We start from the raw sequence: 24355 nt of genomic DNA on the forward strand, positions 1-24355 counted from the left end.
TGCAGTTTACACAAAGTATTTATTTATAGGTTATTTTTGCTGTCATAAATTATTACTTGAAGAATGAATATAGGAAATTCCTCCCAGAATAGTCCTGCTAATTTCAGAAATGTATTTTATATAACCAAAAATTATGAAAGAGAAATTTTGTTGTTGAAACTGAAGGGCTAATTCTGCAAGATACTGGATTCCTCTTGAGTTCAAATACTGTAGTTGCTTTTCTCTGAGTGTATTACAATTCTGCTCACAGAATGAATGTAGAAATTCCAGCTGCTGTCTTCATTTCTGGGCATGAGATGCAAAATTAGTAAGGACATTTTAAAATATTTTCCTAGTGTGTACTATAATTATGTTTATCCCTGTTCTCCCCAGCTGATTCTGAAAACTCTGAGTATTAAAAAGAGCTTGCTAAATCCTTTTTATTTTTAGTAGCTCTTCTGAATGAGACATAGATCTGTAACTAAATGTGGTATTATTTTCTAATATTAAGGTATACCAGTAAATTGATAAATGAAATTGTACAAATTGGGGGAAAAATGCTGTATGGAAACTTCCTTTTCTTCATCTAAATGTCTTTAGAACATTCACTACTTTGTTATTAAAAAAAAAAAAGGAAAGAAACAAACAGCTGGTGTTTAATGACTCTGTCAGACCCAATTAAAAAACATCAACTAGTTACTTTGATTTGTGTTCAGCCATGCCATGGGTATACTTAAAAACATTATACTCTGCCAGAACTCATTTTGGCTTTGTTTACATTTGTCTTTTAAACATATAAGACTATTGATGGCAAGTTACCAAGGTTATAACCCCTTTATATTCATCAATTTTTCATCTAAAAAAGAGTCTAAGAGGCAGTGAGACTCATCCGTAGTTACTTGAACAATTAAATTAAAGTGTGCAGTATGTGAACACTGGATGAAATAATCAGGGGAAGGGAAGAAGGGAAGATGAAAGGGTGCTGGTTTTCTGTGCTTCTAATGCAGAATTATTTTATCCTACATTGTTTCCTCCGAGTTGATTGTGCTTTCATGGATCTATGGCAAAATCATTTTACATTTAAAATAAAGTGATTTGTCAGTTACATACAATGCCTTTAAATCCGTAAAGCCTTTTTTGACTGTTTTTTATTTATCATTTGCTTTTGCTAATTATTCAATAATTTTACTGCCATATTATATTGGAACTATTCCTTGAGTCTCAGGCAATTTCCAGTACATGCTTTCAACTGCTAAATAAGCTGTTGTTTTATGTTGGTTCTGGCCAAGTTCTACTCTGTTGTCTACATTTTATGTTGTTCTTAATGGGAGCGAAATTAACTCTGGGGTATCTAAGGCATATTTACTGTTTTTTAGATTTACAGATATTAAAGACTCTTCTGGAAAACTTGATTTCAGCCTGCTTTCTCCATCTAAGAAAGAGTATTGGGCTATGTTGGCCTACAATCGTTCCAAGCTTTGCAATATACTGTTCTCCAACGAGCTGAACCGACGCCTTTCTCCCCACGGGGTGACATCTAATGCAGTCCATCCTGGAAATATGATTTACTCCTCCATTCATCGTAACTGGTGGGTGTATACCCTGCTGTTTACCTTGGCTCGACCTTTCACCAAATCCATGGTAAGTGAATGACTTACAGTATTTTACACATCTTCATTTTTCACATCAGAGGGGTAAGTTATAAAAATCCAGATGTATGTATCTGCTTTGACCTATTGCCTTTTATAACTGTGACCCTGTTTATAATGACAAACATCATGCCAAGGTAGTGCTCTAGAAGAGGATTCTTCAACCATTTTAGATGAACTTGATTAATCTTCAGTAAAGGTACCTTGTTAGGTGGAGTGCACGACTTCTTTGTTTGAATATATGATTTTCACTGTGATTAAGGTAGTTGTACATCTTAGGTGTGGGATAGTTTAGAGTTATTTCTGTGCTGAGTATACATAAAACATCAAAAAAATTGCTTTGGTTTTTAAATGGAATATGTTTGACTGCATTTTTTAGGTAAACAGATGCCCTAGTTAGAAAAGATACTGCAGGCATTTATTAATGGCTGAGAGAAAGTGCTATTCGTGGTAAAAGCACCTTCATTCATATTAAAAAAACCAAACCAAACAACCCCTGAACAGTTTTCTTGATTCTTACAAAACACTGAAGGCAATGGGTGTTTTTCCTTTATCTCTATTGGACGTTGGACTGGGACCATGACATAATGATAGGCTACGCAGTTCCTTCATAGCCAACGTTATGAGAATTTGAAGCATCTCCAGCACTTGGAGAGGTTACTCTTATCCTTTGAACCTCTGACCCAGGTTATTTATAAGGAGTCCAAAGTCTTTTTCTAGGCAGAGGGTGACTTTTACTTCATTGAGAACTGGCATTCTTTAACCTTATTGACTGTTTCTCATCCCTTATTCACTGACAAAGAAGGGTATAACCAAAAGGGGAGAAGGGAGAGGGAGTCTCCCTTGAATGTTTGCAGCTACAAATCAGGGAAATGAAAAGATTCATTCCTCTACAGAACTTTGTTCAAGCCCAAACCAGACCCCTTTTACAGAAGACTTCACAACTGACAAGAGTGGTTGTGGTGTAGCATAACTTACTATCTCCCTGAGCTGGCAATACAGACCAAAATAATTGGTTTTATTTGAAAAAGAGCAGAGAAGGAATTGTTGAGGCAGAGGGATCCATTCTTAAGTATCTTAATCTACCATATAACCTATAGTAGCTGAGAAAATCAGTGCTGGACTTGTATGTATAGCTGCACAAAAAAGTTTCCTTGTACATTTCATTATCATTGAGGTAATGAAATTAATTTTAATTTATGCTGGGTTAATGTAAGTGGAAAACATATCTTACAGGTGGTGTGGTTTAACCCAGCAGGCAGCTAAACACCACACATGTTCACTCACTCCCCTCCCTTCATTGGGACGGGGGAGAGAACTGGGGAAAAAAAAGTAAAATTTGTGGGTTGAGATAAAGACAGGTTAATAGGACAGAAAAGGAAGGGAAAATAATAATAATAATAATGGTAAATGAATGTGAGTGATGCACAGTACAATTGCTCACCACCCGCCGACTGATGCCCAGCCAGTTCCCAAGCAACGGCCCCCAGCCAGCTTTCCCCCTAGTTTATGTATGCTGAGCATGACGTCATATGGTATCGAATATCCATCCCTTTGGCCAGCTGGGGTCAGCTGTCCTGGCTGTGCCCCCTCTCAGCCTCTTGTGCCCCCCCAACCCCCTTGTTGGCAGGGCAGTATGAGAAGCTGAAAAGTCCTTGATTAGTGTAAACACTGCTTAGCAACAACTAAAGCATCAGTGTGTTATCAACATTATTGTCATCCTAAATCCACTTTACCAGCTACTAGGAAGAAAATAAACTCCATCCCAGCTAAAAACAGGACATAGTTTTTAAAACTGTGCTTACATATTCAAAAAAGAACCGCTGCTTGAACAATACTGGATCTTCAGTAAGATTCATGGAGCAAAAATACAAACACTGTAGCATGGTGCACTGACAATATGTCAGTTGGGAGAGTCTTCACACCTCTAACCTCTGCCTGCAGTTTGCAGTCTGTACATATGCAAAACCTATTTATGTCCATGAGACTGATAAGTGAGCATTCTGGCACCTTGGGACAAGTAATACATGTTTTTTTACCAGGACCCTTAAAACCATGTCTCTGCTGTGTTAGGGATAGTTTGTAAAACAAATCCTTGAAGTTCTCCTGAGAATGGATAAATGAATGTTATCAACGTCCTGTGAAAAGGATCCAGTCTGTGGGACTTTTATGAATTGTTAGTTTTATTTGCTCTGACATATTTTCACAGAGGAACCTTTTGTGTTTGTTGCTCAGATAATCTCATCTAAGGAACAAAAAGCACTGAGGTTAATTTTGAATTCTTTAAAACAATTGATAGGGTGTTGGTTTTTTTTACAATATGTATTTATTTGTGGGTGGTACATAAAAGAGAATACAAAAAATACCAGCACTGAATGATAGTGCACTCTAGTCCAAGACCAATCACTTCAGTAAGTCCTTCATGTTTGTATGTACTTCATAGACGTTATTTGAATGTTATTATGGAGGGTGTGGGTTGAGGGTAAGCATCAGTTTTATAACTCATATCCTGATGTGAACTGTTATGTTCCCCTGAACCTTATCAATGTTTCGATTGCCAATAAAACTAGAAAAGTGCCCCTTCCTGGGTATGCAAACAAGCTGAGCTGAAATTCTCAACATTATCAGTGAAAAAGTTTTTCTATTTTCAGATTTGTAGGAAGCAACCAATTTGATGCTTCTCCTGGTTTAGGGATTGTGCTGTCACCAACCTGGAATAGACTTTGTTGAGGATCCTTTTGTGGACTTCCCTCAATATTGCTGTGGCAGCTCACCCCAGAGTTTAGATGAGAGTTTTGGTCAGAATACTGTGTGTGTAAACTTCAAACTTAAAGCCGCAGTCCCAAGGTTGTGAACTGTACGTTCCTGTGTTTTGCAAGGATGTCTGCATTGCACAATGCAGCATGATGCAGCAGCTTTAACGTAGTTACAGCTGAGCTGGGTCCATAACTGGAATTGAGAGATCCATGTCAAGGATGTGTGGAGCGAGGTAAGGTTTATCAGTTTAGGCGTGGTGCCATGCAGATACACCTGTACCAGTTTTGATCCCTGAGGCAGTAGCTTTAGCTGCTGCAGCACTGTGGTACGTGGAGAGCCTAATCCTTCTGAGCCAGTTTGAAGCTCTGTGCTACATTTTGAACTGTAGAGAGTCCTGGCATCTGTATAGATACATGCACATATATGCATATATATATATGCACACACAAACACACACAGACTGCATCTGCACATACCTGATTCTAACTGGGGCCTTTTTGTATTATGGTGGTAAAAGCTGTTAATAAAAAATAATTACATCTTTACTTTGTATTTCACAGATAGACTTACTAGATGTTCTGAGTGGTGGCTAGCTCAGAATAACACATAGAGTTTCAGCTCTTTTGGAAACCTTGAAGCTAGATGCTGAAGAAAATTAGAAAATACATTTGTTTGCCTACTAGATTTTTCCAGAACAATGTAATTCTTACATTTTGTCCTGGCTGCAAGTTGCTACTGAGAAATTAGTCTTTACGCCTTTGATTTAGTTGTCATCATTTTCTGTGGTACTTACAAAATAATTTATTCAACGTTTACTTACTAGAAATCATAACAGTTTAGTAATTACTTTGTTCATTTCCAACAATGAAGAAATATATATTGTGTACCTGAAATACATATTTTTTTAATGTAGTTGTTCAGTTCTTGAATGTTGAATAGCTCCACTTTTGTTGATGAGGTTGTGTTATTTTCTTCAGAAATGCACGCTGTTACACACTGTAATTGCCATTTTGGGGAGAGGTCATGCAGCCTCTGGCGCATGACACTTGGGATATTCAGCACAACATAATTTGGCTTAGGAAACACTGCTGGTAGCTGTTGAGTTTTAGCTGATTCCCTGAAGCACTGAGAATCAGTATTCTAATATCACACTCTTACTTACCTGTTTGCTGTTATTTGCTGTGACTACGGTGACTTAATTTTGGTAATTAGGACACTTTATGCAGTTTTTTAAGTTTCTGCTTAAAGAAAAGGTTTGCAGATCACTTAGAATGTGGTTTTCCTGAAAGAACAAACATACTTAGGTAGGGTTTGTCTGTCTTTCAAGTGTGAGGCATAATTTGAGTTGCTTCTGTAAGTGGTCATACCTTACTGCAAGAAGAAAAGCAACTTCATATTTTTCCAAACCTGTTTTATGAGTGACCACAGCATAAAAATTGTGGTATGTTTGTGCTCATTATAGTGAACTCTTCTGTTGAATCACAGAGAGCTGACTGGTCAGCTTTTGAAACAACACAATATTTAAATCACTGATGGTTATAAGTGTACAGGAAGTACTTTTGTTAAGTAAAGCACTGGAAACTGAAAGACTATTCATTTTTTTTCCACCCACCTCTTTTCAAGATCTAAAATCTGCAAGGATTTGCTAGACAGAAATGGATAACAAGTATTTTTTGTAGAAAGCAATAGTTGCCAATAAATTACCATTTTGTTATTGTAGTAACTGTAGCTCTACTAATGTTCAAAGTGCCTCTCTTTTACTTACCACTATATAGTTACTCAGTAAATCGGAGGCGCTTATGGTATAATTAAATGTAAATTGAAACAAGCGGCCACTGTAAATAACAGATTGGACAAGAAGCTCTGAAAGTAACAGCAGAGGCCATGCATATGCTTAGCTGGTGTGATCTAACGCTTTAGGGTTTTGCTTCCTTGGGCTTTTTTCCTACTTCCCCCACCCCCTCCTTTTGCTTTCTTTTTCTCCTTCTCGCTCTTTCTTGCTCTTGTTTTCTCTCTCCTCTTGAAAATTGGCTGAAGAGCAGTTTGACTAAGTTGTTTCTTTTGTTTTAAATTAATGCTAGTCACTCAAAACCCATATAATTTGTTTCTATTTACATACAAGATTAAAATTAAATACATTTATTGTAAGATTTGAGCTTACACTGAGTATGTTATCTAGTGTCACCCTCAGGTGATTTTGTTAGTGTACAATGGCATATAAAATTAGAAGCAGAGTGCCATTATCACACACTTGTGATAGTCTTACATAGAACCAAATATTTTTGTTGGCAGGTAACAGGCCAGAAAGAGTATCATGTGTTAGAGTAGCAAGAGCTTAACAGATGTTTCAGTGAACTGAATTTTCAAATCCTTTTACATTAAGAAATGGCTAGGGTTTGTAGAAGTTCTGAGACTATTGGGTTACACTTCCTGTTGCAGTGCAAAGCCAGCCATTGTGCTAGAGTTTTAGCAGATGTGTTACCCCCTTTTAATGGTTGGGAATAAAACATCGGTTCTGTTGCTGAGATATAAATTACAAGTAGAAGAGCTCAACCTGTCACCTTTAAACAGCCAGTTAGCTGTAGCAAGACCATTCTGCCCTTAATTTTTCACTGCGTAAGAGACTGATACATGAACTGCTCTTTGATTTCTCCCTCCTTCCCCAAAGATAGTAGCTTTTTGGAGCTGGATTTTATGTTTAAAGTATTTGCTGTTGAGAATTATAAGGAATATTTTTAGGGCACCAAAATCTTCTGCATGTCTTAGTCTTACATAAAATGATGAATTCTTGTCATTCTGATATTATCCCAGGAGTGTTTTAGGCAGTTGGCATGTATTGCAATGCTCATATGGGCAGGAGGAAACCCCTGTGCCTACAACAGCTTCACTGGTTTTACTTTTGCCATGTGTTGGAAGTGTCTAAATTTAAATTTCCTGTGATGATTTGCACACACACCTAACATCAACTCAGAAATGCTATTCTGGCAAGAAATGGATCTGCATCTATAGGAGTGTCTTGCTTCTACCTAATGATCACATTTGTTTGCTTTTGATAACAGTCCAAAAGAGGCCCTGCAGTCTCATCACCTCTTCTCTTTCTCCCCTGTTCTTTGCTAAAGAAGCTGGAATACCCCTTAGAGCTGGGGGTAGTATTCCTTCCTTAAGTAAATACTTTTTGCTGTCCAAAGATCTGTGTGGGCTGTGTTGAGTTGATCTTGGCTTCCATTACTGAATTCACAGTTCAGGCCAAATTCTTCCCTCAGTTGTGCCTATTCAACTCCAAGAGCAGTCATGGGCAGGGTGGGTATGTGCATGTTTCAGCGTAGAATTTGGCCTGTATTTCCTCCTTATGACATTCCTGAAAATGCACTGGGGTTTCTTGAAAAGCAACTGGCAGTTCTTTTTGAAAAGAGACTCGCAGTTTAGATTTGATCAAAATGTCAGTTTCTTTTCTCAAATTGAGTTTTGGGCAGGAAATGAAGAGGAAGGGAGAGTGAAAGGGGACTGTCTACTGGATATTAGCAGTTGTTGTAGAGAGTTTATAAATAATATATATGCAATTCTCTTGTTTTATGGATTAATGCCTAAAGTGTAAATGTTAAAGTGATGCTAAGCAACAGCTCTCTTTTTTAGCACACAGGTTTGTGGTCTGTACCTCTAGTAACATGGAAGGACAGTTATTTTCTTGAAGCCTGATAGCATATGCTTTCTTGCAGAATGCTGGTATTTAAAATTGACTGAATTGGGTAAAAGGAAGGAAGGTGTATGTGAAACAATGTTTTGATTGGTTGCAATAGAATGGTAAAGAAATGCCTCCAAAGTAATTGTTAATCATTTTGGAAGGATGGTGCAAAAATTCTTCTATGCACTTAGAATTTCTCTGTCATATCTAGTAACAAAATGTAATATAAGCCAGTTTATTATCAAACTTACATTTAAATGATACATATTTTAACTTCCTGCTAAAATAAATGTAGCATGAAATATGAAATTAAATCCATCCCCCATAACCTACACCACAGGAATGGAAAGTCTTTTTGAAAACCTATCCATGTGCCAAACAGAACTGCTCAGCGTGCAGGGCGGTGCTTGGGGGGAGCAATGCCCATGGAATTTGCTGTGTCCAACACACCCCCATAGCTGTTTGTGGAGCAGCTCTGTTATGTCCTATAGTTTTGTGGAGGAAGTAAGGAATTTTTTCCTCTCCTCCTAGATCCTTGCAGAATTTCAGAATGCCTTGCCAAGTATGTGGACTGCGAGGCAGGGAAACATTTGGTCCATAATGTTTTATATTACATGTAATTAAATTAGAACTTGAAATTAAAAAGCATATTTTCCTATTTTTCTGCCTGAAAAGGCCTTCTTGGGTTAGAAAGCTATATATACAGCTTGTGGAATATCTGCATGCAGGTCTGAATTGCCCACAAATGCTAATCTGTGCAACCTCACATTCAGCCCTGTCTGATAGCTTATCGTCTCCTGCCTGAAATCTGAAGAAGTTTGGCCTCATAGGTACTTAAGAGCATAGAACAGAATATCTCTTTCTGAAACTTGCAGAAAGTCAGTCTTGCATTCAGTTATTTTAATTTCTTGATTCAGATTGTTACACTATCTAGAAACAGACCTGCTTATTGAGTAACAGCAGGGGGTATTGGATTTGTGTGTATAAGCTGCATTACAAATAAAATAATGAGTACTTAACAAAAGGTTTTAAAAGTAAATCCTATCTATTTTTGCACTCTGGTATGATGCATCCATAATTTCTTTCTTGTCTGAAAGTCCCAGACTGTCCTTCACTGTACTTTTTTTCCTGTGTTCTTTTGCAGTCTTCCAAAGAAGATTTAGATTTCCTTTTTCTTTCTTATACCTTCTTTTTTACCCACCATCACTTGCAGAGCTACACTGCAGCTGAAGTGCCATGGTGTCTCTGAGGTGTTACGCAGCATTGATCTGCTCAGAATGTATTTGAGAAACTATAAGGATGGAAATTTCTGTTTTATTACGAGTGTTGAGCTGCTTGGGTAACAGGCAAAATGTTGCAGTCTGACAGAAACAGCTGAACGGGATATTTAGCCTTTTTTTTTGTCCCTTTACCTTTGGGTTTTTTATGTCATTACTATACTTGCAATTAGGAATTTGCCTCATCCTTGTGGCAGTGTTCTTGAGATCTTTCTCATACTGAAACATCATCATTGGTTTTATCTGCTGTAATAACTGAAAACAAGTAAGGTATTGATTTTCCATGGGCAAAGATGACTAAAATTTAGAACTGATTTTTAAGAGAAAAACAGATTATTTCAGGTGCTTAGGTAGTGAAATTCAGTACTTTCAAAATGCTTGAAATTCTGAACTTCTGAGGGTTTTTTGATTTTTGCGTTTGCATTTATTTTGTGTATTGCTGTATGGGTTTTCTTTTTTTCAGTGTTAAGTATTACAAAGAGATGTGGAAATAGGATGAAAATGTAAAGTTTGTGGGGGGAAAAAAAAGGGTTCTCCTTATGGGAGTCTATATTTTCACAGTGGTCTGTGAAAAATTATTTTCATGTTTTTATTATGTTTCATCAGGGAAGAAATTAGCTAATAGCAGCACTAGATAATATTCTGGATTTATATGTACAACCTCTTGCCCTCCCTTCCTTCTCCTGACTGATTAGAAATATGTTGTTCTTTCTGAAAAGTGAGTGTATGCCACTTTGCCACATAGACATAATGTTCAAACTCTGGTTATGGACAGGTTTGCAACACTTCTAGTTTTGTGGCCACACAAAAAAATTTTTCTTGTGTAGCTTATGTAAATCTAATACTTTTTTACAAGCATTGCTAAGAAAACAGCAAAACATTTATTATATAACTTTGTTAAAAATAAAAGATTGGGAAAGAAAACGTAAGGGAAAATACACAGTGAGGAACTTTTCTGAATGTATTACATAATTGAGTTGTATAAACCAAACAGTAAATGTGCATGTTCGTATTCTTTTTCTGTCTTTAGTTAACAACAGAAACTTTTGCTGGGAATAATCTAGGTTAAAATTTAGTCATTTCCTGTATAAATAGGCAAGTGAACTTAAATGTCTTGAAGATCTTTTCAAAATCTGAAGCAGATTGCCTCTGCCTTTTCATGCATTTATTTGGTGTTAATTCAAACATATGGCTGTTAACTTAGGAAAATGGCAGCTATGCTCTAAACCGGTTTTATCATATATGCCGGCCTAGGTGGTCTTAATGTATCTCCAAACTAAGGTGGTAATTCTTACCTTTGTTACTGGTCTTCCTTCGCCCACTCTTAAACAGTCTTCGGATTATGCTAGTACATTGTTATATTAGTAATTTTAACAAGGTCCAGTAAACAAAAGGGATTTATGTAGAAATAATTCTATAATTTCTGCCTAATAAGGGTTTAATCTTTGGTGACTCTGTAGCCTAGCTAGCAGTGAAAATTGCTGGCTGAACTTACCATGCATTGCTAAAGACCACATGCAAGTGTGCTCCAAAGTCCTCCATTGCCCTTTGCTTTGTTGCAGAGCCCTCTGCGTGCCCCTTGCTGCACCCCAGAGCCACCGGTGACAGTTACTGCAGATGAGGCGACTCAGTTGTGTCCGTGAGCCCACAGTTTCTCATTTGTATGCCTGAGCAAGGTCACTTAGACAGTTTGTTGTAAATAACACAGTCGGATCCAGACCTCTTTAGTTACCAGCTAGCACATAAATCACAAGATTATTTATTTTCTTTAATAACAAGAGAGTAATAGAGATAACATTTTTATGAATGAGGTAAGTGTAATCAAAAGCAGAGTCAACATGCTGTAGTTCATTTCTAATGATTCAATGATCTGTTGCTCGCGTTCTAGAAAAATAGTCTCAAATATTCACAGTGATAAAACTTTAGCTAGCAATGAGTTTCTAATAACTTTTTTTTAAAAAGTAGTCCTTAAAAACTTTTTAATTAATGATTTTTAACTGTTTGGACAGTCATGTTGTACAGCTAGCAAGTAAATTAAACACAGCCAAACAGAAATTATACAGGGCACTTCAATTGAACCAGATATTTTCAGCTGTTGAAATTATGGTGCTATGAGTGATACGAAATGCGAAAAACAAACCCCATGTGAGTTAAGATGTAAGATGGCAAATCTGTGTTCCACTTCAAACTGTTGCCATCTGCCAAATGTTAGAAGCTGTGAGAAAACCATAACGATGGAGAGGTGGGGGGGTTATGAACGAATGGCTGTAAGAAGTAATCGTGCTTCATTAGTGTACTTTTCACTTTCACAATTTTCTTCTCATAATTCAAGTTTCTTACTGATTTTAGAGTCCAGGGACTGAATAATTTTTGGCTATGATTTTTTTTTTAATTGTAAATCTGCTGTTTATTCCTTAAATGAGGATGAATCAAATTCAAACTTCCTGTATCACTAAACTTTGAACTGATGCCTTCTTGTCTATGTCACTTGACGTGGCAATTAGGCAGTAGTGCATCTTTTATTTCCTTGTAATTCTTTCTTCCTTGTCTCTTATATGCACATACATACCCATTGATACTAAGCCTTCTAGTTAGCTCTTTAGGAATAGATCCACACATCTGAAGTTTAGCAAAAGCAACATTTTTGGACAAAGTTTAGTTTTAGTTTCTTTGACCTCCAGAAGTTAAAATCCTATGCCCAAATTTAAAACGGTAAATGGTAAAAATAACGAAACTACATAATTGAAGATTGTTAGCCCATGTCATTTTGTGAGCATAACTCACAGAGCAATATAAATTTTGCGGATTCTAGAACATGGTTTATCTTTCCCTACATTTTTTTTTGAAGTTACTATTTATGAATGGACAGATGTTCAGGAAACCCCAAGCTTTTATTGGCTGTATTTAGAATAGCTTAAATACCAAATTGTTTAAAAAAGAATGCAGTGTAGGTCCTATTTTATGGAACTATCATTTAAATACTATTTCTTAATTGCGGAATGCAGTGCTTAGTTATATTAATGTTTCCTCAGAACTCCTTGGATATCTGAGATGCTTTATCATAACATGGTCTTTTCATTTCTCTCGATATCATCTTTGAAGACGTGCCATACCACTTTAAACAGTTCACCAATCAGTTTCATATGATGGATTCTCTTTAATCATTTGCATTCAGAGAAAGTAAAATATTCCTTAGGAAGCCAAAGTAATCTAACAGAATGTATAGTGTTTGTGCAGCTGGATATCTTATTTATTTGAAGTTCTTGGGGAAATCTCTTCTGACTTTACAAAAAAGATGGAAGAGTAAACAGTAAGAGTGTCCAAGTAATCTGAGCTAGAAAGTCCCTTCTTTTAGAGCAAAGTCATTAAAAATGTATATTTGCAAGGTCCAAAAATAATACAGTATATCAAATTCAGAGTACTACATAATGTTTTTTCAGTGTTCTCACTATTTTTACATATATGTGTGTCTATATACCTATCTGTCTATCTATAAATTAAAAGTATACTCGGGTTTTAAATATATTTAATATTCCTGGATAGGTGAACACAATAAGAGTCTGTTTTCCTGAAAAAGTGATTAATCTGTTTGTTTTTTGTGTGTGACATATCATTCATCATCATGTTGGCATTCCCTGGACATGATAACTGCATAACTGAATTAACATTCCTAAAAACTTCCTTCCAGGAAAGCTGTTGAAAATGTACATGTATGTATAGAAAATTCATATTTCTAGGCTTTTGGGAGGTATCCCACTGTGATACTAATAGTGTTTCTAGTTCTTGTCAGTTCATGATTCCAAAGTTTACTGTATGTATTGGTATCTTTTTTTCTCCTGAGGAACTTACTGGGTTGGGTTTGTTAGTTTTGGGGGGTTTTTTGCTGTTACGGATATGAGTGTGGTAATTTTCTTTCAGAAAAAAGCAAGACTCAAACTGCAGGATGTTCCTTGGCCAGCTTGGAGTGTTGGCTAGATTCCCATGTGGAGGGAAATAGTTCTGTGGTTGATGAGACTGTCTTAGGGAATGTGTTTAGTTTTTCCACTGGATATTCACTAGTATTTTGTAGTTCCATAGCTTCCATTGTATATCACTCTGTGAGCGTTACTGAAAAAGCTGGAGTTAGATACTGTTCAAATCCTGAACTGCTTTCCATTGTAGTCCTAATTTTTTTAATGTTCCTGTGCCTTCTTTCTATGTAAGAGTCTATGTGTTTCTAAAGAAAGGAGGAAAGAGTTAATATATATTCCAGAAAAATTAATGAAAGCAAAAAGTCATCCTTAATTTTATGTAGATTTTACTGCCAGTATCAGTGTGAGATGATGTGCCCTTCTGCCTCTCCTCTTCCTTTTCTTAACCTCCTTAGTCCTTAAGTCTGTGGTTTCTCACCTTTCTCAAAAAAGGAAGAAAGCACAAATGTATGATTCTATGTTAAATACCTTAAAGCTAAAGTCTTGAAGAGTTGCTTTAAATGTTTATATGATTCAAGAATTATATTTAAGAATAGAGGAGGAAGATTTGGCAAAAAAAAACTTGCTTGAATCCATTTGCCCATTGAAATATTAAAATGGTTCCATGTTTTCTTATGTGTTATGTGGCCTGAGTTGGTATGATTTTCTTGTGACAAAGTGGCAGAATGTACTCATTCTCTTCAGGGGGGAAAGTGAACATAATACTGAATTTAATGTGCTTAGTTCAGTGTAAAAATGCACAGCAAATGATGCAGTACTTACTAGGTTGCAATAAGCTGTACAAGGACTTGTAATCAGACAATTTCTGAATTTACTTAGTTTTTAAAGTTTCCTTTAAGATTTACAATACTTGAGTCATTTGGATTTTCCAATTTCTTTATTTTGTTGTTTCTAGGAATTTTTTAGAGTAGTAGCATCAATCCTTTTTAGCAAGGAGGATAACAGTAAATATAAACATCATAGTCAAATTCCATTCATTATTTTAGTGACAGCATGTTTTCGCAGTTATTAAATATCACTATGGATATAGCACAGTCTTCTGTGCATGCCAAAAAAAACTATAGAAGTTATTTGAGGAATTTTATTAATTGCAAAAACATCACATTGAAATGAGATAATGATGGCAGTATTGGATGATGCATCTTATATAAAAGTAAAGTAATTTTGAGATATAGAGAGAATTGTTTGTCTTTGAAAACAAGATCTACTTGTCCTAAATGTGCAGGATTGATTTTCTGGTGCTGTGGATTTCCATCTCTAATAGCAGTACTGTCTTAAGGGTTGACATACAAGTCATACAAGTCTCATACAAGTGCTGCTTCTGTGGGTGGTACTTTCAACTCTAATGCATTTAAGATGGATATCGCTATTAATTCAGAAGAATGTTAAGCAGGCATAGGAGTTGAAACTTACTGTCAGATTATTTTTAATGTTTGATCACACCATTGCTAGTTTCTTTCATTTCTAATAGATGACTGTGCATATACAAATCGCTGGTGAGATGCCTAACTGGTTATGAAGGTATTTACTCAAGTGTTGAGTACCAAACTTTATATAAAAGGAACAGCTTTGAAAATCCTTGTGCTGAACTGACACATTGTTGCTGATTTCTGTTTGACTGCTATACCCACCATTATGCAAAAAACATTGAAGAACATTTCAAGTTTGCAAGCTAAAGCACAAGAATACTTGAAATATTAGAATTAAAGTTTTCACTTAAATTCAACACTCTTGAATATAGGTATTTTTCTTAGGGTTACCTTGTCTGTCACTGTAATCTATTAATGAATGTAGTTAGGATTTTTTCATTTTGCTAGAAAATTGGAAATACTATTTCCTTCCACTGAACAGCGTTACTATTAAAATGTTGTCCTGAAATGTCAGACTTATGTTATGATGAATACTACCAGTATAAGAAAACTAATTTAGCACTTAAAACAAAACAACAGTCTTGGTAATTTTTTATGATAATGACTTTGTAACAGTGTCATTTAGAATCTGATTGTCTACCCATGTCGAATAGTTCAACCCATCCGAAATAGTGCTGTTGATCTAATGGTGTTAATTATGGAGCAAGAGGCATGATCTGCAAAGGGATACTCTGGGTGTCCTGGTGCTCCCTGCCCTAGTACTGGAGACCACTTTCCACTGCAGAGCAGTGTTGTGCCTGTGTGGGAAAGGGATTTCACCATTGCAGTTCCCCTAGGTGAAGGCCCCAAATATCAGCGCACTTGAGTGAGTAGGCAGGGTCTTGGCATGGTTGGGCATCTCAAAAATGTTTCTGTATTTCCTCTTGTGTACTGGTCAGACATGTGTTTCAATTCTGCTAGTGATCTGGTGGCATAAATGTAAAAACTTATTATTTTCTGCATACTTAATGACAGTAAAATAAAGGTTTTCTGGGAAATGCATTTATTTTGGTTTTTTTTAAGATATCATGAGTAAACTGGAAATTAGTTAACTACTTCTGCCAAGAAGCAAGGTATTACCCTGAGCTGAATGTTCTTAGAGCTATAGTGATTCCATTTGCTGAACTAGTATGTATAAAGCGAGCTTCTCTCTCAGCTTTTGCACCAAAAGCAGTGACTTTGTGAGAAAAAGATATGGGTTGACTTCTTCCATTCCCTTGATGAGAAATATATGTGAATTTCCAACTTTTAAAGTAATTGTAGCAGAAAGTATCAACAAAGCTGGCAGTTCCACCTATGATATGTCTCCTTTTGCTTTATGTTTCTGAAGGAAGTGTTTTAATATAAAGCGTCTTTTTATTGAAACAATATCTGACCTTATTTTTGATGATGAGGTTATTGCATTACATATATGCTTATTCGATAGACAATAACGTGGCATTCTAAATGGCCTTCAGCTAAGGCCAATTATGCTCTTCAGAATGCAATCCAGACCATTCCTTGTCTTGGAAAATCAAATACTGTGCATGTATACTCAAGGCCTGCAAAGCTGAACACCCAGCTTAATGCTTTTTCTGCTGTTAGGAACAGACAGAAGACTCATCAGAAAACTTTGTCACTGTCCACAGTAATGATTCCTAATTGTTAACCTACTCCCCTAAAATAATGTTTATAATTGGTAATGAAATGTGGCTGGGCCAAATTATGTGGTCACATTCCTGTTCACTATCATCATCAGAAAAAAACCTCAGCTCTTCTGCTTCCGTTCCCTGCTCTCTTTTGCTGCCAGGTATATCCATTAATTAATTGTATTGTAGTGCTCAGAAGCTGGAAAGAAAGGGTTGTCCAGACCTGAAATAGTTGCTTAGGGACCTGGAATGAAGTCAGTCTACTTGCTTTAAAAATTACGTCTACTGAAATATTTGTAGTCCTTCTCTGTTTTGGGAGATTTTTGTGAATTCTTCCCAAGCATGTATTTTAAACTAATTTGAATGACTTCCTAACTGCATATGTATCAGCACTGAATGTCAAGAGTAGACAAATGAAAGCTTGTTCCATATTCTTCAGTTGTTGTTGGACATTGTTGGTTTGTCTATTTGTTATGGTACATGCTGTCAGTGTTACAACCATGCTTTTGCAAACTTCTCTGAATTGATCTCTTGAGGTGAGGTAAATGAACTGCCAATTTTGTTTGTTATCCACTAAGATGGATTTACTTTTGAGACTTTCTAATGGCCTAGGTATTTTTTATATTGTAAAATGAGACTTGATTGATAACTGTCATATCAGAAGGCAGAGGTGATATGATCTTCCCATGGAAACAGTCTGTAAAGGTACTGCAGAATATTGGTATGTGGACTTTCCAAGGCTGAAAGTGGAGGTTTCTTGAACTGATTTGAACTCTTTGCTGATTCTCATGCTTTTGACCATGTTCCTGTTACCTTGTCTATGGTTTCTGTCAAAGACTGTTATTTTGCTGTATGTTAATTGATACCAACTGAAAATGGCAAAGTCAGTGCTTTCAATAGTGTGCACACTTCCCACTTTACCATGTAATGACTAGCTAAAGGCTATTTTATCTACTATATTACATTCATTGAAGTACAAATAAAAAAATTGCCTTGCCCTTCTTGTCTTTCGGAATATTAGACGAGGTATTTTAAAACCTTTTATAGATATTCAAGCTAAAAACTTTACACAAAGCTGTAGCTGATTTTCTCAGCCATGACATGCTCAAAGACAACACATGCTGTAGATGAACAAAATATGTGCTGTAGATAACATTTTTGCCTTGTCAATCTAGGAATTAGTGGCAACAGATCATCCACACAGACGTGAACCTTTGCCTTTCAAGATCTTGCAGATGCTACTGAACATTGATGACTTTTCCCCTATTGCCTTTATTTGTATTTTCTTTTTCAATAGAAATGGTATATTTGGAATGGTTTCAGAGAAAAATATTTTCTTTTCTCCATCCTGTTCCTTTTTTTCTTTATCATGTAAATAACTAGAGAATGATTCTCAAATTACTACAAACAAGTCCTTGGATTTCAGGTTAAGTATAGGAATCTTCAGTTTCACCGGTGACCATTTCCAAAATTTCAAAGTGTGGTCATAAATAGATTGATGGAAGCTGTTTTCCAGTTTTCACTGCAGCGAATCTTAATGGGTACCAATTAAACATGTTTGCATATGTATTTACAATTCCCACCATAACAATATGTGGAGCCTATAACATGACTTATACTGACAAATAGTCACTGTTTTTTAATTCTTCCTTTTATACACACACTTTTGAATTATGAATTATATCAATCCTTAAATCTTTGTTTGTTTTACAGAAGGTTCTTTTTTTTTTTGTCCTCCTGGCACACCATATATGCACTAGCAAGTGCTAGCAGTTTCAGCTGCATTTAAGGAAATATTGTTGTAAGGCTTTTATGTGCTGTACTTCAATCAGCTAGTGCCAGCAGTATCCCAATAGAAAGACCCTCAACAGACCATTTTCAGCATTTTGCTGCAATTAAACTCCTCTGGTTTTAGCCCTCAGGCAATTTAGTACCTTTTTACATATGCACATTATGAACTTTTGACCAGGGCCTGGTAGTCATATATTAGATAGCAGCTTTTGAAAGCAGACTTAACAAGTTCCTCAGAGTATTACAGTCGGAGTCAGTTGTGGAAAAGGTAATTTAACCAACTTGCAGTGAGGCCATTCAGAATCTTACTGATGATCCTAAATATGTCTCTTTTTTCCTTGTTTCCTCTGGAAGCTGGTAGCAAGAGCTCTCAAAGAATGTGATTGATCTTTTATTCAGTAGCTAACGAGGTCTGTGATTCTATTAGTGCTCTACAAGGCAAGGGAACAGTGATTTAATGAAGTGTCTAGTGAGCTGGTCATAGATTTATCCTGTTGTCTCTAATTTGCAGTGCCGTTGTGAGTGTAAAAGAAACTGCACTCACACTGCCATTAGGCAGGTATTTCCTTAGTAAATTGTTGTAAGGTCAGGTGTAGTTATCTTAGAAAAGGCAATGCCTTACCTCCTCAATGTCTCAAGATGACAGCCACTGTGCTGAGCACTCACTGAAGCGGAAACGTGAAGATCAGAGGTCCGTCTCCAAGTCCCCCTTAGCTGATGCAGGAGCAGATGAACTGCCAAGTAGGACTAATAGAGTCATAATTGGCGATTAGAACTGGAAAGGTGCAATAACATCTTAATACAAACTGGCGTATATTATAGTTAGTGTCAGTTGTTGTAAAGTTACATGGTAGCCTGAACTAGTTACACTTCCTTTTTTCATTTTCAAAAAATAAGGCAATGCATCCTAATAGTTGCTGTACAACCAAAATATAAGAACATCAAAACTCGAGTTGCTTTAAAGTGACATTAATGTCTTCAGTACGTTTACTTTGGCATGTAACCTGTCAGTCTTACTCAGAAATGATGCAGTAAAATTTTCCATAGAACTATAGATAAAATAATCTCATAAATATGCTTTGGTTTTCACTTCATTAGCACTAAATAGTGGATTTTATTTCTGTCTACTGAAGTCCACTGAATTTTTTTTCTGTTTGTCTTTGCTAAAATGAGATGTTATTTTGATGATGCCTATGGTGTTGCGAATCTGTTTTGCACTGTTGAGTTTTTCACAAACCTCTGAGTCCAAGTTAGCCAAAAGCAACCATTTTCAGGAAGAATTTATCTTTGCATGAATCACTTGATAATTTGAGAAGGAAGTTATGATATACATAAAAAATATGGGAAATTCAGTGTTACCTATTTCAATTAAAAAGCAATATTGAAAAATAAGGGAGCAGTGTGTGGTTCTTTCCTAGATTAACATACAACAGTAGATAAATGAACGTTCTTAAGATTTCTATGGCATTTCCTGGTGGCAGCTGGAGAATTCCCATGTGCAAAAGTGTCAAAGCTGACAATTAGAGGGGAGGCAATCAGAGTCGAGATTGTGGGAGCATTAGTCCAAATTTGTTTATGTGTAAATCACAAGCCTAATTGGGATCTCAGCCTCATGTTCCAGGCTCTGTGCATACAGGTAAAGAAAAGTTTTCTGCAAAATACATAAAATCTGTTTTAAGGGAAATGGCTAAAATCTCCTCTGCAGCAGATGAAACTCAGATCATGTTAAGCAGCAATAGCAAGAAGACAGTATCATGATAACTTGCATCCTCATGTAATAATAATACATGCATCACCAAATAGTTGTCATGTGCTCCGATGGATGATTTTGTTTTTGCAAAATAAAAATATTTCAGTTGGATAAGCCCTTGAACCCCTGTGAACTTGACACCCTATGGGATGTCATTTGGGACCTCTGTTAAATATACAGATGCAATTAGTCTAGAAAAAGAGATACTGGGCTTTTAAATGAACAGCAAGAGGATTTAAAACAGTAAGCCAAACTTTCTAATTTCCTAATATTGACACTGGTGTCCCTCACAATCTTATTATAGTATTATTCTCTGCTGATCTACCATTTCATCAAAAAGTCTACAATGGAACTAAAAATCTAAGCCTTTTAGCCCATAGATCATTGCACTTGGTAAATGGCTTATTGTAGATTAGATAATGTGGTTCATAGCACATCCAAATCAATAAAAGTCTAGTCTGAACGTAGTAAAGTGCTCTCAGTCTGATTCTTTTTATTAAGTATATCTGCCATGAGCAAAGTGAAAATTTTAGTCTTTTTGCTTAACTTGATGTAAGAAAAAGATATTGCTTAAATTTCTACATGGTTGTTTTCTTTCTTAGAGAAGATCTGTCCCATAGAATTTCATTTTATTTGAGTCAAAATGGAATATATTATATGAAAAATGATAACATTCTTATATCGGCAAAATTCAGAGCCCAGTGGTTTGGTGTTGCCATTCATATCCCACTCTAGAAATGAATGACTAAGATCTCACATTTGTCGGATATTCAGTGGTCTCTGTGAAATAAATACTTCTAGACCTGTTCTCTTACAAAGATCATCAGCAAAAATTGGCACCTGCAGCAACAAATGGAAGTAGAGAATGCTTTCATTTGGGAGAATGGTGAAAGAAATATTTTTAAGACAGGAATGGATGATTAGACACTAAAAACAGTGTTGTTTTGATCTAGGTCGGTAAGAGCCCAGGATTCACCTTTAAACATACAAACGCTACGTGTTGAAGTTAAAAGCTGATCTGTGAAATAAGAGAAACTAAGGCAATAATAGCACTTAATTTGTTACCAGGTTTCTAGGTTAACTGTGCATAGGAGACGAAGGGGAAGGTTGCTTCTCTGGCAGATACGGCTTTCATCTGTCGTTCACATCTGGAAAGGTATCTCTGCAAGCACAAGGCAAAACCAGTGCTATTGTAGAGAAATGGCTGTACGGCATGTTACTATGCCTGCTCAGCCCAGCTTTTGCTATGCTGTCCATGTTATGTTTTCTCTCATTTTGAAATTCTCTGAGACATAGAAAGAGTGAATTGGCAGGTTGCTACAATAAACTGGGTCTTGATATAGTTCTCCTTTCTGTCTTATCCTGTGGATGATCCCGTGTTCCTGGAGGTGTGCAAATACCAGAAGGTTACATTTATTTCTACACAAGAAATTCAGCAGGCTTACACATGCATCAAGGGTGAACTGGTATGAAGAGAGTGTGTACCCCTTCTAGCTGGGGTTATACTAGATACCTGGAAGAAATTGCTGGCACAATGGGTACTAGTAGCTGCTTCTGCCTTCAGATTTTCTGCGTGCTTCCATTCACTCCAATTTTGTGTTTTCCTGTTTACAACCGTGGCCCATGCTGCTGAGGAAAGAATAAACTGAAGTTAAGAAATGTTAAAATGCCAAGCTGCTGAACCTGGTCAAGAGCTTGTCACAATTCGCAGCTTGCTAAAAAGGCTTTTTAAAAGCTATATCAAAAACCTAGTGAATAACTTGGAGTTTCTTGCAAACAATAAAGTCAGATTAACTATAATTGGCTGTAGAGAGATGCTCTTAACTTACTATTCTTTGACCATGTTATTGACCAGTATGTGTTTGCCCGTGTTGTTAATAATTTATCCTTTGAAAAATCTATGTGCATTATAGTCTTTGATCTTCTCACAAATTTCAAAGCTGAAGATGCTATTTTCTTCCTTTTACATTTTTTTCTTTTTAAAGAAATTTTAAAAGAGAACAGAATGAAAAATAATTTTAAAACTTTTTTCTGTTTATTTTGGTGGGAGAACTTCCAGATGACACCTATCCTTGGTAGAAGGGTACATTCATACAGTAAGAATATATATGAATAAAACAATCAAGGCAAGCTTACTGTAGTTTGCAGATGAAAAATATTTGAAAACAGGGCTTAATGCATCTAGTAGATTAAAACAGAAATTAAAGACTTTAGAGTAAGAAGAGATCAAAGGCTGTCTTTTCATTGTTCTTTTTATTGTTTATTGACTTCAAAAAGACTTTTTAGTTTAAGCTGACTTTAATGTCTCTTGAATGCTCTTTTGTAAAGTGACTTTGAAAACTCACGGATAATGTCTTCATTAAGTGGGGAAAAATCTTGGTAAAAATATAACTGTAACTTTGCTTTCATTATAATAGAAAGAGATAACACTTTGCTTAATTAAGGTCTGTTTTCCCTCTGTTCTGAATTTTATGACCATTTTTTTCATTGAAATTAGTGCTGATAAAAGCTTGAAGGAGGCATTGCTAAACTGAAACTCTTAGTTTTCCAGAGAAGTACGGTAATGTGAGTTCTCTGTCTTTATTTGTTAATCAGTTAGTCAGGATGTTGTCTTGTGTATACTAGCTATTTTAGGAAACCAGAGAAAAATAAAAAAGCAAAAGCATATTCAAGTTGTATTAATTCTAAAATAAAGCATACATTTTCTGCATTGTTGGTAATGTTAATTTAGAGACTTTCTGCTCTCATTCTGTTCCCAAATGTCTGTACTTTTCTCACCAATCCCTGATGACCTGATGTCTTTGGATTATGTTAATACCTATATTAATAATGACAATAAAGATAATAAATGTATGGAGGTAAATTGATAGATTAGGAAAGCTATGCTGAATAATTAAGACAAGGTCCTTGGCACAGATTTCTCTGGGGAGTAGTGTGTAATTTCCCCAATATTTTGAGGTTTAAAAATGCACTTGAGGAATACCTTGACTGTTCCCCTCCCAATAGTATATCTTTTGCACATGGTTCTCTGATACTCAATTCATGTTACTTTTAAATGGAAAGGGAATTTTCCTTGGTTTCATGAAATGCACTCCATCTTTTCTCAGATGCTGTATGTATTGACAAGCTAAATGATTCCTGACAGTAGAAATATATTCTATAATCTAAATCATAGAATCATAGAATCATTAAGATTGGAAAAGACCTCTAAGGTCACCACGTCCAACCATCAACACAACACCACCATGCATTTGGTTCATTTCTTGCCGGTGTTGATTGAAATACATCCTCATTTTTGGTTGGCTCCTCACTTTTGTTTGATTATGGTACAATATTATCTTAGTTTTAGCAATTTCTGACATGGGTTTATAGTAGACATCAATTGTTTTTTACTCTGAGGGTGGTAGATAATAGGTGTGGTGGTAATTTTATGATACAAGCCCTTCCCTTTCTGTGTATTCCTGCCAGGGTGGCATGTGCAAATACCAGGCAATCTGTTTGGCTCTTACTGAGCGTCAAAAGATTCTGACTTGCAATCTGCAGAAGTTGTTTGCAAGACCTTTTTTTGTATTTAAAAACCTCAACAGTTCCTTTTAATGTGATAGCTGAGTTTCCAGAGGTTTTTCCAGAGAAATTGTGTATTGCATGTTTTTTGTAATTGCCTAACCTTTCTTCAGCTTTAAAGGAGATTGTCTTCAAAAGGAAAACCAACGCTACACTTGTTTCCCTTTGCTTTCATTCATGGCTAGGGACAGAGCAGCAAAGTTATTCTAGGCTAGATTTATTTTTACTGTCTTTCAACTATGATACATATATTAGGAATCTTATGTCCAGTACAAAAATGAGACACTGAAAAGGATGTCTTCTTTAATGCTGGATGCATCAAAATGCCACTCTTTGTATTAATTTTGAGACTGATGCTAATGTTACTCATTTATGGGATGGTTTGTAGTTTTCATTTACTTAACTTTAGTGTGGTCAACTACATTTTGGATTTGGTGATTTGGTATACAGCAGTTCCATTTTTGTAGACTATCTTACTAGTTTTCATACAGATGCAAATAATTTTTGGCAGTATAAATACTTTTATGGCACAAATGGTTAACTATTTTTACAAGTGTAGTCTGTGGGTGGTTTAGAGGCCCAATTACCCACTGAAATGGAGGAAATAAATGTCCTTGAGGATTTGCATTTGGATCATATGACATTGTGGGTCTCAGCTCATTGTTAATCATTCTTACATCTGTGCAGTCTACAACAGCAAATGAGGCTGTGCAGCCTTTGAAAATGCGATACAGTATTATTTCTGGTACCCTTGTAGAAACAGCTAAGTTCTTTCTATAAAAGATGACAGAAAAGTAAGCCAGGACAAAGAACGTAACAAATTATCTGGTAAAATTGATATAATGTGTAATCCTACTTATTAGATTGAGTAGTTAATGTGAAGACTGTTGAAATGTTC

At 36.0% G+C, this 24355-nt stretch overlaps 1 protein-coding gene across 2 annotated transcripts in view; it reads left to right on the forward strand.

The window, feature by feature from the left end:
* The window catches only part of WWOX (WW domain containing oxidoreductase), a gene marked incomplete at both ends in the record, with an annotated part of 530600 nt that overhangs the window by 131682 nt on the left and 374563 nt on the right, over positions 1-24355 (forward strand). For both annotated transcript variants that reach the window (XM_082005833.1, XM_082005832.1), the window contains one exon: positions 1356-1620. In XM_082005833.1, coding sequence (XP_081861959.1) covers positions 1356-1620 — 265 coding nt within the window. The remainder of the gene's footprint in view (positions 1-1355; positions 1621-24355) is intronic.

Source organism: Phaethon aethereus, assembly GCF_964289735.1.
Source record: "Phaethon aethereus genome assembly, chromosome: 13".
Lineage (NCBI taxonomy): Eukaryota > Metazoa > Chordata > Aves > Phaethontiformes > Phaethontidae > Phaethon > Phaethon aethereus.